Raw genomic sequence first — 13,471 nt, 5'->3', positions numbered from 1 at the left:
CTCTGTTGTGCCTCAGAGACTCACAGAGGCCCCTTATCTGCCCAGGGCTTTCCAAAGGCAGGAGTCTCTGCTTCGCAAGCTATCCTCATCACAGGCAAGTCCAGAGTGGGGAGGATAAAGCTGGTCCCCTTGCAAGCCCGTGCCTGCTCCAGTGGAGTAATCCCTCTGGGGAAGGGTGGGAGGAGTCCACACCCACCCTTCTATCCTGGACTCCGGCCCAGGGTCCCTACAAGGTCAGGAGGCTGCTGGCAGGGCCTTCACCCCTGCCCCAATGTAGCAACCTAACCCTGGGCCATTTCACCCACCGCTTCCCTGTGGTACCTCTTGCTCTTGTTCTTCAGTGTGCCTTCCAAAACCTTCCCCCCTGCAACCAGCTAGGGGGAACCTTTTATAGAGAGTGCAGGGCCTCAGCTGTCCACTGACCACTGGTTAGACTCAGCTGTGGCTAATGGTCCCCAGCTGTCTGCCTTAATTGGGAAGCAGGAAAGCATTCCCCAACCACCCAGTATACCTGCCTTCGCTGCCTGGGGGCTACAGAATTCTGCAGGGTCTGTCACAGATCCTTCCCCCCCCCGGCTCAACACCAGGGGCTTGGGCAACTTGGGACATCATACAGTGCATCCTAGAAAGTCCATCCACATTCCCGTTCAGTCTATCTGCCCTGTGCTGCACCTCAAATTGAAAGGGCTGTAAGGATATGAACCACCGGGTCACCCTGGCATTCTTCTCTTTGTTTCATTGCATCAGTTGCAGCAGAGCATGGTGTGTAACTAAGACAAAATGACACCCGAGTAGGTAGTATCGTAAGGCCTCCATAGCCCACTTGACTGCGAGGCACTCTCTTTTGACCACTGCATATTTTCTCCCAGTGGGGAGCAATTTCCTACTGATATATAGGATTGGTGTTCTTCTTCAGATACTTGGGACAGGACGGCTCCTAAGCCCACGTCTGATGCATGTGTTTGTAAGATGAACTCCTAGGTGAAGTTGGGGCTATCAGCACTGGGTTGCTACAGAGGGCACTTCTTAGGTCTTCAAATTCAGTCTCAGCTGCTTCAGACCATTTTACTGGATCAGGGCCTCGAGCTTTTACCAAGTCAGTCAGGGGGCTGGCTCGTGTTGCAAAGTGGGGAATGAATCGTCAGTAATACCCCACTACCCCCGGAAAGCCCAGACCTGCTTTTTCCACTTAGGTCGAGGCCGCTGCTGTATGGCCTCTAGTTTATTTAACTGGGGCTTTACTACCCACTTCCCTACCACGTATCCCAGGTACTTGGCCTTGGTGAACCGCACAGCACATTTGGCCAGATTTGCAGCGAGGCCAGCTCGCCAAAATGTGTCTAGGACGGCTTCTACCCTTTCCAGGTGAGGCTCCCAGTCTGGGGTGTGTATAACTACATCACCTAGGTAGGTGGCTGCATATCTGGTGTGGGGACGCAACAGTTTGTCCATTAGGCACTGGAAGGTGGCTGGTGCCCCATGGAGACCGAAAGGGAGAACCATGTATTGGAATAACCCCTCAGGTGCAGCGAATGCCGTCTTCTCCTTGGCATCTTCAGCCAGTGGCATCTGCCAGTAGCCTTTGGTTAGATCCAGTGTAGTCAGGTACCAAGCGTTGCCCAGGCGGTCGACCAACTCATCAATACGCGGTATAGGGTAAGCGTCAAATTGTGAGATTTCATTCAGACTCCAAAAGTCATTGCAGAAGCATGTAGCACCATCTGGTTTCGATATTAATACTATGGGACTGGACCACTGACTGTGAGATTCTTCAATTATACCCATTTTCAGCATCTTGTGTACTTCCACCTTGATTTCTTCCCTTTTGGCCGCTGGGACCCAGTAAGGTCTCATTGTCACACAGGCCCCAGGATTTGTAATTATATGACGAACATTGGAAGCTGTTCAACCAGGGTTCTCACAGAACACATCCTGGTTCCAGGCAATCTCTGGGTTGGCGTTAATTCGGGACCTATTTTTATCGGTACTGCAGGTTCATCCAGAGGGTGGTTCCCTTCCTCTCTTTGGGCCACCAGACAGGTCTCTCTCTCTTGCCAGGGCTTCAAGAGATTAACGTGATAGACCTGTTCTAACTTTCACCACCCCAGTTGGCGTATTTTATAGTTTACTTCTCCGACTGGCTCAACAACCTCGTAAGGTCCCTGCTGCTGGGCTAGCAGCTTACTTTCAGCAGTGGGGACAAACACCATAACCCGGTCTCCAGGCGGAAATCGAACCCTGGCCTGGAGGTTGTAATAGGTCTTTTGGGGCTCCTGAGCCTCTTCCAGGTGACTGCACACTAATCGGAGTAACTCAAGCTATGCGGTCCTTCATCTGCATCACATAGTCCACTATGTTCTTTCCCCTGCTTGGCTCTTCCTCCCAGCTTTCCTTTGCGACATCTAATATGCCTCGGGGGTGGCACCCATGCAGCAACTCAAAAGGGGAGAACCCAGTGGACGATTGGGGTACTTCCCAGACAGCAAACATGAGGTAGGGCAATAACATGTCCCAGTCCTTCCCATCTTTACTCACGGCCTTCCTAATCATTGCCTTGAGCGTGCAATTAAACCTTTCTACTAAGCCATCGGTCTGAGGATGATAAACTGATGTCCTCAAAGTCTGTATATGGAGCAGGTCACAGAGGTCCTTCATTAGTCAAGACGTGAACAGGGTGCCTTGATCTGTTAGAATTTCCTTTGGGATACCGACCCGAGCAAGTATTTCCACTAGCACTTTGTCGATGGACTGGGAGGCTGTGTTCCGAAGGGGTATGCTTCCAGATATCTTGTGGCACAGTCTAGGATTACAAGTATACACTGGTGTCCTCAGGTAGTCTTCTCCAGGGGACCCACTAGGTCCATCACAATGCGTTCAAATGGAACCTCAATAATGGGCAGAGGCACTAGGGGGACCCTCAGATGGGGCCGAGGAGCTGGCACTTTGGGCAGGAGACACAGTACCGGCGGACATCCTCATGTCTCCCTGGCCAGTAAAATCGGTGTAGAATCCATACTTGTGTCTTTTCCACCCCCAGGTGTGCCCCGAAGAGGTGGCTGTGGGCTAGGTTCATGACGGCCCGCTGATTTTTTCAGGGTACCAGGAGCTGCTGTACCTCTTGTCCTTGGTCCTGTGTGACACGGTACAGCAGGTCCTTTTTTATGATAAAGTAGGGGCTGGAGCCACATGCCTTGCCCTCTACTGGTACCCCATCAATCTCCACCACCTCCCTTCTGACATCGGCATATCGGGGGTCCTCTGTCTGATCATGCCCAAATGTCGCTGTCTCTGGGCCTGCCAGATTCTGCCCTGGGGTGACCTCTCTCAACTCCAGCATTGCACCTGTTGGGCTGGGATCAGTGCTGGTCTCTGTGTCCCCCACAGCCTCTGACTCTCCTTCCATTAGCCGTTCAGGGTTTTCTCCACCCTGCCTGTCTTCACTTTCTTCTTGTGCACCCTGGAAGCGCTGGTTTGTGCAGGCGAGCCTTTGATACACCTGTATCAGAATACGTGTGCCTATTTCCTTAGCCGCCCTCCTCTGCCTCCTCCCTGGGCTGGAACACAATTCTTGGGCCAGTTCAGCGTATACTGGGGTATGTAGTCCCTCATCTTCTACCTCCCTATGACTGGGTAGCTCTCCTGAACCCTGCTCTTCAAGGGGTAGCAGGCTACTAAACCCTGGGAAGTCCCTTTCTAACAATACTGGGCAGGGTAGGTGTGGGACCACCCCAGCTTACACCTGAGTGCTGGACCCCTGAACGCGTATCTTCACCCTTGGAGTGGCGTAAAAGTTCACCGTTCCATGGACGCAAGTTACCCCTGTGCGTTTTCCTGGCAATAGTTGCTCGGGCCTGACTAGCTTCCTTGAAATTAGGGTGACAGCACTCCCTGAATCTACTAGCGCATAGGTCTCCTTTCCCTCTACTCATACGGGGCAGGTATACTTGTGGGGGGCACCTGCCACTCCCACTAAATCAACCAGGGCACATGGGTCTGACCAGTCCCTGAGGTTGCATTGCATTGGTTCCTCTTGGTTGGGCACTGGGCGGCTATGTGCATCAGCTCCCTGCACCCATAGCATCTGTAGGTTCGCCCAGAACTCTGGGGAAAACGGGGCTTAGCATTAGGGTCAGGTGGCCACAGCTCCTTTCCTCCTGTCTCTGATCCATGCAGCCCTCTACCGCCCTCCTCTTCTTCTCCAGGACCCGGTAACACTCGAGCTGGGGGCCTTCCTTTAGTGGTAGGCCTGGTGTCCAGGCAAGTGCAAGCCAGCCCCTTTACTGTGAGCCAGCGCTCCACCAGAGCAACTACTTCATCATATGTTGTGGGGTCCTGCTGGCCCACCCACTCCCAGAGGACCGGGGGTAATTTCCTCATGAACTGGTCTATCACAAGGATCTCCAGCATGTCCTCAGTGGTATGGGCCTCAGGGAGCAGCCATTTCTGGGTGAGGTAGACCAGTTCGAACAGCTGAGCTGGTTGACCACTTCTCTAAGGAGGGCACAGTCTGCAGCAGCTAGATCTAGTAGGAGTTTGTTGGTTTCCTGCTGGGTCACTGTAGCATGTACTAATGCCCATACTAGCTCCTCCATTTCCCAATGTCCCACCCTCAAATGCTCCTTTTTTTCCACCCCTCCCTCTTTTTCCTCCTTTTTATCCCGTGTACTTACTGTTGGCCACTGCACAGTGACAATCCCACGCCTGGCACCAGTGTGACAAAGTCCCTTGTCAGCCTCTGTGGGTCCCTGAGCTTCCTGGCGGTTCTCTGGGGTGCCTCAGACTCACAGAGACCCCTTATCTGCCCAGGCCTTTCCAAAGGCAGAAGTCTCCACTTTGGCAAGCCCAGAGTGAGGAGGATAAAGCTGGTCCCCTTGCAGGCCCGCGCCTGCTCCAGTGGAGTAATCCCTCTGGGGAAGGGTTGGGGGAGTCCAGACCCGCCCTCTACCTTGGACTCCGGCCCAGGGTCCCTACAAGGTCAGGAGGCTGCTGGCAGGGCTTTCACCCCTGCCCCAATGTAGCAACCTAACCCTGGGCCACTTCACCCACTGCTTCCCTGTGGTACCTCTTGCTCTTGTTCTTCAGTGCGCCTTCCAAAACCTTCCCCGCCTGCAACCAGCTAGGGGGAACCTTTTATAGGGAGTGCAGGGCCTCAGCTGTCCAATGAGCACTGATTAGACTCAGCTGTGGCTAATGGTTATTAAGGCAGACAGCTGGGGGCCTCATTTGGGAAATAGGAAAGCATTCCCCCCAGCAACCAGTATACCCACCCAGCTTCCAATAGGTCCAGAATTCTGTAGCCCCCAGGCAGCGGTCTGTCACAATAGCCTAAATGCAAGGACCTAAAAACATTTGAGCCAAAGATGATGCCCAGATTACAGGCTTGAGTGATAAATCCCTCTCTTCGTTCTCTGCACTAAGTTTGGCCCCCTGTAGAACCCCCACAGAAATCGGAGGGCAATTCTGAAAAGAGCTATTAGAGAGGTCAGATGAGAACCAATAGAAAAGCTTCACAGGAGCAAACGTAGCACAATATTTCAAGGACAAGCATCATCATCTGGGTTTAGACTGTCCAGGAGGATGAGAAATAGGATACCTGGAAGATGCTAATTCTGAGATGTGGCTTAAAAGTTCACCCAATACTTTGGCAACAGCAGGTTCAGGGAGCGCAAGGAATGGCTGTCAGATTGGAGAGGCTCTAGGATGGAACTAGAGAAGAACGCCAGACTCCTATGATACAAATCATGCTCAATGTGCTAAGAGCTGAAAGGGCAATGGGTGAAGGGCAGGATTTAGGACAGAGTAATGCATATGTTTTGTGAATGGAAGGCGCCACAGGACAACAACAGGTAAGAGAGATGATTAAGGGAAGGGATTAAAGTGGGCAGAAGGCAGACCAGGGGATGGAGTCCCTGGGCTAGTGGAGGAGTTAGAGGAAGATAGCAGAAGATCAGAAATTTCTGCATCTCTGACTCAAGAGAAGGAGAGAAGAGAGGAGCATGTTTTTTTTTTCCCCCCCCCAATTTTCTCTTCAGAAATTAGCAGCAGAAGGAAGAGGGGGACTCAAAGTGCAGTGTTTTCTTCAAAAGATTAAAAGCCCTTTGCTGATAGAAGTATGAGAAAGATGCCTTGCAAAGACCTGATATCTGCTTTTCCCCCCTTTTGTCAGGACATGTATAGCATCAGATACTGAAGTGTCACACCCGAGTCCTTTGAAGAGCAAGCACCTTCCTTGTCAGCTTTGAAAAAAAGAGGTCCTCAGTTGCAGCCTGAACCTCCTGCATGCCTGAGGACATGATGCTCGCTGCTTATTGATTTCATTGCATAGCACACTGATCTCACAATGTCAGAAGCATCCAGAGACCTGGCAAAACTATCTTCACCACCACCACCCGGCTCTCCAGAATCACAGCACTCAATTTCTCTGGTGCCTCGAGAAAAACAAGTTTGTCTCCCAGCACTAACACTTTGTTCCCCTATAGAAAACCGAACTACATCAACGTACCCAACAGTTAGCTACACATCTGCAAGCCAGCAGAGGAGTAAACCTCACTGCCCTGAGACCCATCTGTTTCAGCTCTTCATCTGGGTATACAGATCTGTGAGTTGCGACCACAACTAAAACCTCATAGATGGGGTTAAAAATAAAATCTTTAGAGGTCTTAGAGAGCATCTTTGTACCTGTGACCTGCCCCATTAGATGTATCAGAGAAAACCAAGGATTTGTGCCAGATCCTGGCATCTAATAGGTGTAACTGAGCAAACCTGGAATACTGGATGCAAAATATCAAATAATTCATGAGACCTCTCCAGGATGACCTCTAGGAATATCTCTAGGTATCCATCATCTTTAAGAAGGTCTGAGTGCCTTCAAATAGTCTACTGTGGACAGAGCAGATGGAGTCATAGCTTCCATCAGGGATGACAACAGTATGGCTGGGGAAAACTGATAGGTCCTCATACTCTTCAAAAAGGTCTTCTTCATTATGGGGTTCTTGTTCATAATACTGGAGGAGCTCTTGATGAGATAACATAGCCATCTTAGACAAATTAGGCATAAGTGATCTTCCTCTAGAAGCTGTATAAAAAAGGAGTAAAGCTGAGGATTTCCTAAAGCCTGTATTTGTGACAAAGCTAACTAAAGCACTTTTCCCCTAGTTCACTTGGCATACCAGTCACAGGGATATAATTTGTACAACTGACATGTTTAATAATTAGTCAGAGGATTTTGCAACTGAAATCTGCCCAGGCTTATTTTTCTGCCTTTTTAAAAGCTTAAAGTTAGCTGACACTACTTAGAATATATAAAGGAACAGGCTATTCAAATTCTACTAACAAATGTGAGATTAATTAGAAAATAGCTACAAGAACCTTACTGGATACATTAAGGTTTGAAAGACAAAATATAGATGTTTACATGTATGTGTGAGAGAAATACTCCATGTATAGGCTGAACCTCTCTAATCCAGAACACATTCATCCATCAGTATCCCTCAACCAACATGGTTTTAATTAGCTGGACAACCACTTCTCATAGAACATAAGAACATAAGAATGGCCATACTGGGTCAGACCAAAGGTCCATCAAGCCCAGCATCCCATCTGCCGACGGTGGCCAATGCCAGGTGCCCCAGAGAAGGAGAACAGAAGACAACGATCAAGTGATTTATCTCCTGCCATCCATCTCCTGCCCTTGTTATGAAGGCTAGGGCACCATACTTTAACCCTGGCTAATAGCCATTTATGGACCTAACCTGCAAAAATTTATCAAGCTCTTTTTTAAACCCTAATAGAGTCCTGGCCTTCACAGCCTCCTCGGGCAAGGAGTTCCACAGGTTGACTGTGCGCTGTGTGAAGAAAAATTTCCTTTTATTAGTTTTGAACCTACTACCCATCAATTTCATTTGGTGTCCCCTAGTTCTTGTTTCCCTGTACCCCTATAAAGTTTGCTTACAACCACCAGTCCAACTCTGTGTTCTGTGCTGCTACTTAGCTGTAATTTACCCCAAATGTCTTCCAAGAGCCCAGTAAGTAGTGGAAGTGTTGGTAATGTGCTAGACAATATTGACTTCCTTGGTCCAGTAATTTCGCTCGTCTGGCACCCTGAGGACCAGGGCCGAACAAGAGAGGCTCAACCTGTATTTCATTAAGGAAACTGAAAGGGCTCCAGCATTGAAAGAAATAGCTGATAACTCAAAAGTTGTGAAAGGGAAACAAGTCTGGTTGCAAGATTACTTTCCTATGATTTCAGGTGAATGAGAGGAAGACAGGCACTACAAACAACACAGCAGTAGACAATCAACATTACTATTTTTTGCAAGACAAAGCAATCAACTTTGATACTTTCCCTACTCAGTCTTCCATGGTGTCACTGCATTTGGGCAAATATTGCAGGTTCCTAAGAATACTTAATGCCCTGTAATTCAGAGCCATCCCTATTTATTCAACCATAACTTATCACTGTGGCTTTGTAACATGTACTCCAACACAAAGATTTTTCTGCTTTGAGTAATCACACAGTCTTAAAACTGAAGAGAAAAGTATATTCATTATAGCATCAAATGCCCTTGGGCATTCAATTTTTTTTTTTTTAAATGGAACCACCTTTTGTCAACCTAAAAATATTTGTACTACAGATTTCTAACCCCCTTTTCCACCATATGTATATTCAGAAGTCGCAGGTTTTTCTGATGGCTAATTACACCTGCTTTTATTACATACCACAATCATACTTGTGATTTAAAAGCCATGGGAAACGAGCAAGAAGCTCAGTATTCTACTTTATGATCAATTCAGTCTTTGATTTGACTACCAGCTATAATGGTGGCTTTTGAGATAATAGCTCAGCAGGAACTAGACTGAAGTCAATTTCCATCATGAAGCCACTGACAATCCATCACACAAGCCAGTTTTAGCTGCTACCAACCCAAGTTGAAAAGGAACCAGCCAAACCAACTGCAACATTATTTAGCCTTCCATTTCCCAAAGCTCCACTTCCACAGTTAAATCATGACTATCAGTCAAGATGAGGCAAAATGAGGAAGGGCATCCGAGGGCCAAAGTATGGGGAACAGACTACTATAATGACCCACCTAGGCCATTCAAACTTGTGTTTGGAGGACAGTTTTAGATTGTCAGGGAGCTCTGAAAACCACGAAATCCCACTGTCTCTCCTTGGTTGGACCATCCATCACTGCAGTTGCCCATTTCTTCAGGAAAGGGGGACAGTCCTAATCTTGTCCTGGAGATGATAATTATCAGGAACAATTTTGCTGTATTTCCCAAATTCTACACTCAAGCCTATAAGAGATCCAGACTGTGTCCACTTGCATGCCTAGAGTCAAATTACCTGGTGCTGGCCCATGCAAAGGTCTCAGGCTAACAAACCAGAGCTATCACCTCTATGAACGCAAAGTCTTTTTAAGACAATTAGTCCAGGGGTACACCTAAATGACAAGCAGAAAGCCAGAGCAGCAAATCTCAGAGCCTGGCGCTATATACTCTGGCTCAAAAGCCTGGGGAGAGGGGTGTGCATCAGAGACCAAGCTCAAACATCTAAACAGCTGTTGTAGCTCTGTAGTCTCAGACCAAGTCTTTAGATTCAGGACCTCAGACTTACTGCCACGTTTTAAAATGCAGCGTAGACTTACTTTGCGACAGTTCTGAGAGCAACTCTCCTAACATTAAATGTACTTGATGCCAGGAACTGGGCTGTTTACCAGAGTTCCACTGTCAATTAGTGACACATTAACTCTTCAATGGGATCAGCATTACTGCTTTTTTCCTCCTTAAAGCTGTGCGTTTACCTTTTGGTGGAGGGCTACTGGTATCCTCCATAGAAAGTTTCAACTGTTGTATGAACTCACTGCCATACACACTTCTTTCTTGCCAGATGTTAAGCAATCGCTCCAAGGGCTTTTTGCAGCCCTCATCTGCCTCTCTGTTCAAATATTAAAAAAGTTAAAAAAATTTGGTTACACAGAAGTACTTTTTTTTTTAAATGCCATCACGCAAATAAAAGCTGCATCCATCAAAGGAAAAAAAAAAACAAAACACAAGCTACGGGACAGACTGAAGCACAATGCGCAAAATGTTTTCCCTTAAGCTAGAATACAAAAACAGTGTGTAGAAGTGCCTCCGTCTTCCCCAACCACCTCCATTACAAAAGAGATTTTTCAACTGGGGGGGTGGAGGGGAGGAGAAGGACACATGCCTGCCGTTGTAGAAAGAACTATGCCAATACCACAAAGTTACCCGGTTTATAGTTTATAATGTTCGCTGGTAATGACAGTTTCAGTGAATGACATCTAATTAAAAAAAATAAATTGTTTGGGTCATTAAGCATTCAACTGAGAGTTTACTTATTAAACATTGACTACATGAGAAAGACTTCTGGCACTGTTTCTTATTTATTCCTCAGAAGCTGTGTAGTTACCCAGAGCATACTGTCAGTAGATGCTCTTTAATTCCCTTGTTTGGTTCAGAGACTAAGCTCTTTCCTAAAGAGTATAACAATCCTTAACTAGCTACAGACCACCTTATAAGAATAAAGTGCAGCTGCTCCCCTCTGGCATATAGAGGGCACCCTTTCCTGCCAAGGAGGAGGCCAATCTTTTTTATGAGCCAGTAAAGATCCCACAATTTGAAACTGCCTGATATATATCTACACTCTGTCACATAATTTAACTTTGAAATCAGATCTCACCTAGTAGCATATTAAAGTGATGTCTACACAAAAGCAAACACACTTATAAAGTCTACCTTAAGTCCACTGACAAGACTTAATTTAAGATTCCTTCTATCCAATTTTCTATTGCAAATATTTGAGCTAGTTACACATTTCAGGCAGATCAATCGTACTTTTCAGGTTCAGTATACTCTTTTATATCTGGCATTCTATTATCCAGAACTCTCAAATAACTGGCATTTTAACCATAAGTAAAAATTAGTTACATTTTCCATAAGTATAGGATAGTGAAAGTAAATACTAATGAATACAGCAAACACAGTATCAGTTTCCAGTGTATAATACTACTATTGCTGGTAAATAAAGCACTCGGCATACATTTCTGTTAGTATCTAATCCTATTATACATTTCTAGGTGTCTCTCTCTATTATCAAGAATATTTGAATATCCAGCAACCTCTTGGTCCCAGGGCTGCCGGATATGAAAGTTTATTGTAATCAAGGGAGATCCAGAAATGGATTTTTTAGCTTAAATATGAAAACAGGTTTTAAACTGCACATCCTTTAGAAAAAAAAAAACAAATACAGCAGCTGATTAGCACCACAGCAGCAGGAATAGTGTGTGTTCATATTAACAAAGCATTCTGAAATAGCACAGTTCCAAAGCTCATTCAAGGAGAGACTGGTCTAGTGGACTAACCAGACAGCTAGCAGTCAGGACATTAAATTTCTCTTTCAAATTCTTCCATTAAGATGAAGCGTCACTCATTATGAAACACCCTCCTAGTGACAAATTATGTTACTTTGAACAAACCATTTAACCACTCAATCTTTAGACCAGAGATTATTTTCATCTTTGTACAGAGCACCGAGACTTATAGATAAGTATTTAAACTAACTAGGAGTTGCACATACACACAACAAATAACCATCCCACCCACCATCACCACAAACCGACTGCCACTTCACAGAACCAGGCTCCCACTCTTAGGTTCCTCAAGAGCAAGGCGTAACTGAGTTTCTTAAAGGAAGGAGTCAGAGTTCAGCATCTAATAAAGACAATTTAATCTTCCTAGGCATACATGTTCCTATAATTGAAAAGCACTTCAATTTAAACCCGTGGAACATTTAAACACAAAAGCCGAAGAGGAAGAAACTGAAGAAGAAAAAAACAACAGATTAAAATTCAAACAACTTACCTGGCAACATGAGAAAAAGCATCCACAAGAACAGATTCAAACTCCCTTGTGAATTCAGGGCCTTTCCTTTTACTGTTCTGGATGACATCGTTTGCTAAATATAGAAACGTAAGCTTCCTACTTGATTTTGCTGGTAAAGAAGAGAAGACAACTTAATTTGCTTTCTTTACTTCTCATTTCATATTTTATTCTGAGGCCACTTATTACTACATTCCAAAAGTGGTCACAGATTCTCATCTTAAAGATATGGCTGAGCATCCTACATTTCAATTTTACCTAAGTAGCAAAAGCACCTAAATGTTTTTGAGTCAAACAGTTCTTGACTCTCTTTGCTTTAGCACTAGAATTTGGTTTGTAATTATTTGATAAGACAAAAAGGGAAATAATCCAAATATTACTGTGCCTCTCATCTGATGATCTCAAAAAGTGTTGCATAACCATTAAACCTGCCCAGAAGTGCAGATTAAAATTAAAAGAACTGTTGCAATTTAACATCAAAAATTAGTGTGACAAGACATTTTTCATTAATCAAACAGTGGTGTATAAACAGTTGTATTTTAGACTTATATTAAGCTGCTTAATTAACCTCCCTGGCAGCAAGAGCCTGAACCCTAGGACCTTTTATTTTTCAGAAGTCAATTTTTCTAATACATTCTCCACGGAAACAGCTATCAGCAATATTTCTTCTCAATCCCACATAAATTAGGTATTTCCATTCATCGCCACTAGTCAACACTGACAAGGCTCTGCACTCCCAAGTCCCAAATCTAAAGGAGACAAGCTCTCTTGAATGTATGCAAAGTTATATTCTTCAACCTAGCAACTGAAAATTTATATTAAAAAAAAACAACCAAGAAATTTAGCCATGGATCCCACAGCAAGCCTAATTCAGCTCTTCCAAATATCTTCTATTACTGTGTATGGTGGGAACACCTAATATTTTATACAAGTGCAGGACTAACAAAATCCTGCCAAGTAGACATTCAATGATTCAGGAACTAAATTAGCAATCAGTAGTCCCCCAAAGAGCCACAGTACTGTGAATTAATTGTTTCATTTGCTATGTAGTCATCTGAGCAAGTGTTTTATTTATTATGCTATAGACAATCGCACAGTAAAGAGGATGGATCACTTGATGATTTCCTGTTCTGTTCTGTTCAAATCCTCTGAAGTACCTAGCATTAGCCACTGTCAAAGACAGCCTACTGGGTTAGATGGACCATTGGTCCGACCCAATATGGCCATTCTTTGTTCTTACAGTTGGTTAGGAGCATACTAAAAGCATCCCAACTGGTTAATAATTAAATCAATCAATCAATCATACTCAATTTTAACATTAAGTCCTGCAAAGAGCCACAGGAAACACACTGTAGAGACACTTGCAACTCCTGAGACTCATTCTGAGCATTAGCCTAGACAATTTTTTCAGATTTTAGGCTCTCATTTTTAAGAGTCATTGACCTTTCCAAATGTGGCTCTATACAGCACCATTTATCTAAAATGGGAAGAAAAAAAAAGCTCAAAACCCTTCAGGGCTCAGCAACCAAAATGCAAGAAGAGACTTTTTTCTGAATTTGGTAAAACCTCA

The 13,471-nt window shown here is 45.2% G+C and overlaps 1 protein-coding gene across 1 annotated transcript in view; it reads right to left on the bottom strand.

The window, feature by feature from the left end:
• The window catches only part of RPRD1B (regulation of nuclear pre-mRNA domain containing 1B), a 54,910-nt gene that overhangs the window by 39,729 nt on the left and 1,710 nt on the right, over nt 1-13,471 (bottom strand). Inside the window, exons 2-3 of the mRNA XM_075011345.1 lie at nt 11,884-12,013; nt 9,804-9,937 (exon numbers count right to left, since the gene is read on the bottom strand). Coding sequence (XP_074867446.1) covers nt 9,804-9,937; nt 11,884-12,013 — 264 coding nt within the window. The remainder of the gene's footprint in view (nt 1-9,803; nt 9,938-11,883; nt 12,014-13,471) is intronic.

The sequence above is a fragment of the Carettochelys insculpta genome, chromosome 17 (genome assembly GCF_033958435.1).
Source record: "Carettochelys insculpta isolate YL-2023 chromosome 17, ASM3395843v1, whole genome shotgun sequence".
Classification (NCBI taxonomy): domain Eukaryota; kingdom Metazoa; phylum Chordata; order Testudines; family Carettochelyidae; genus Carettochelys; species Carettochelys insculpta.
The sequence above is the reverse complement of the archived record's forward strand: the minus strand, read 5'-3'. Positions and strand labels throughout refer to the sequence as shown.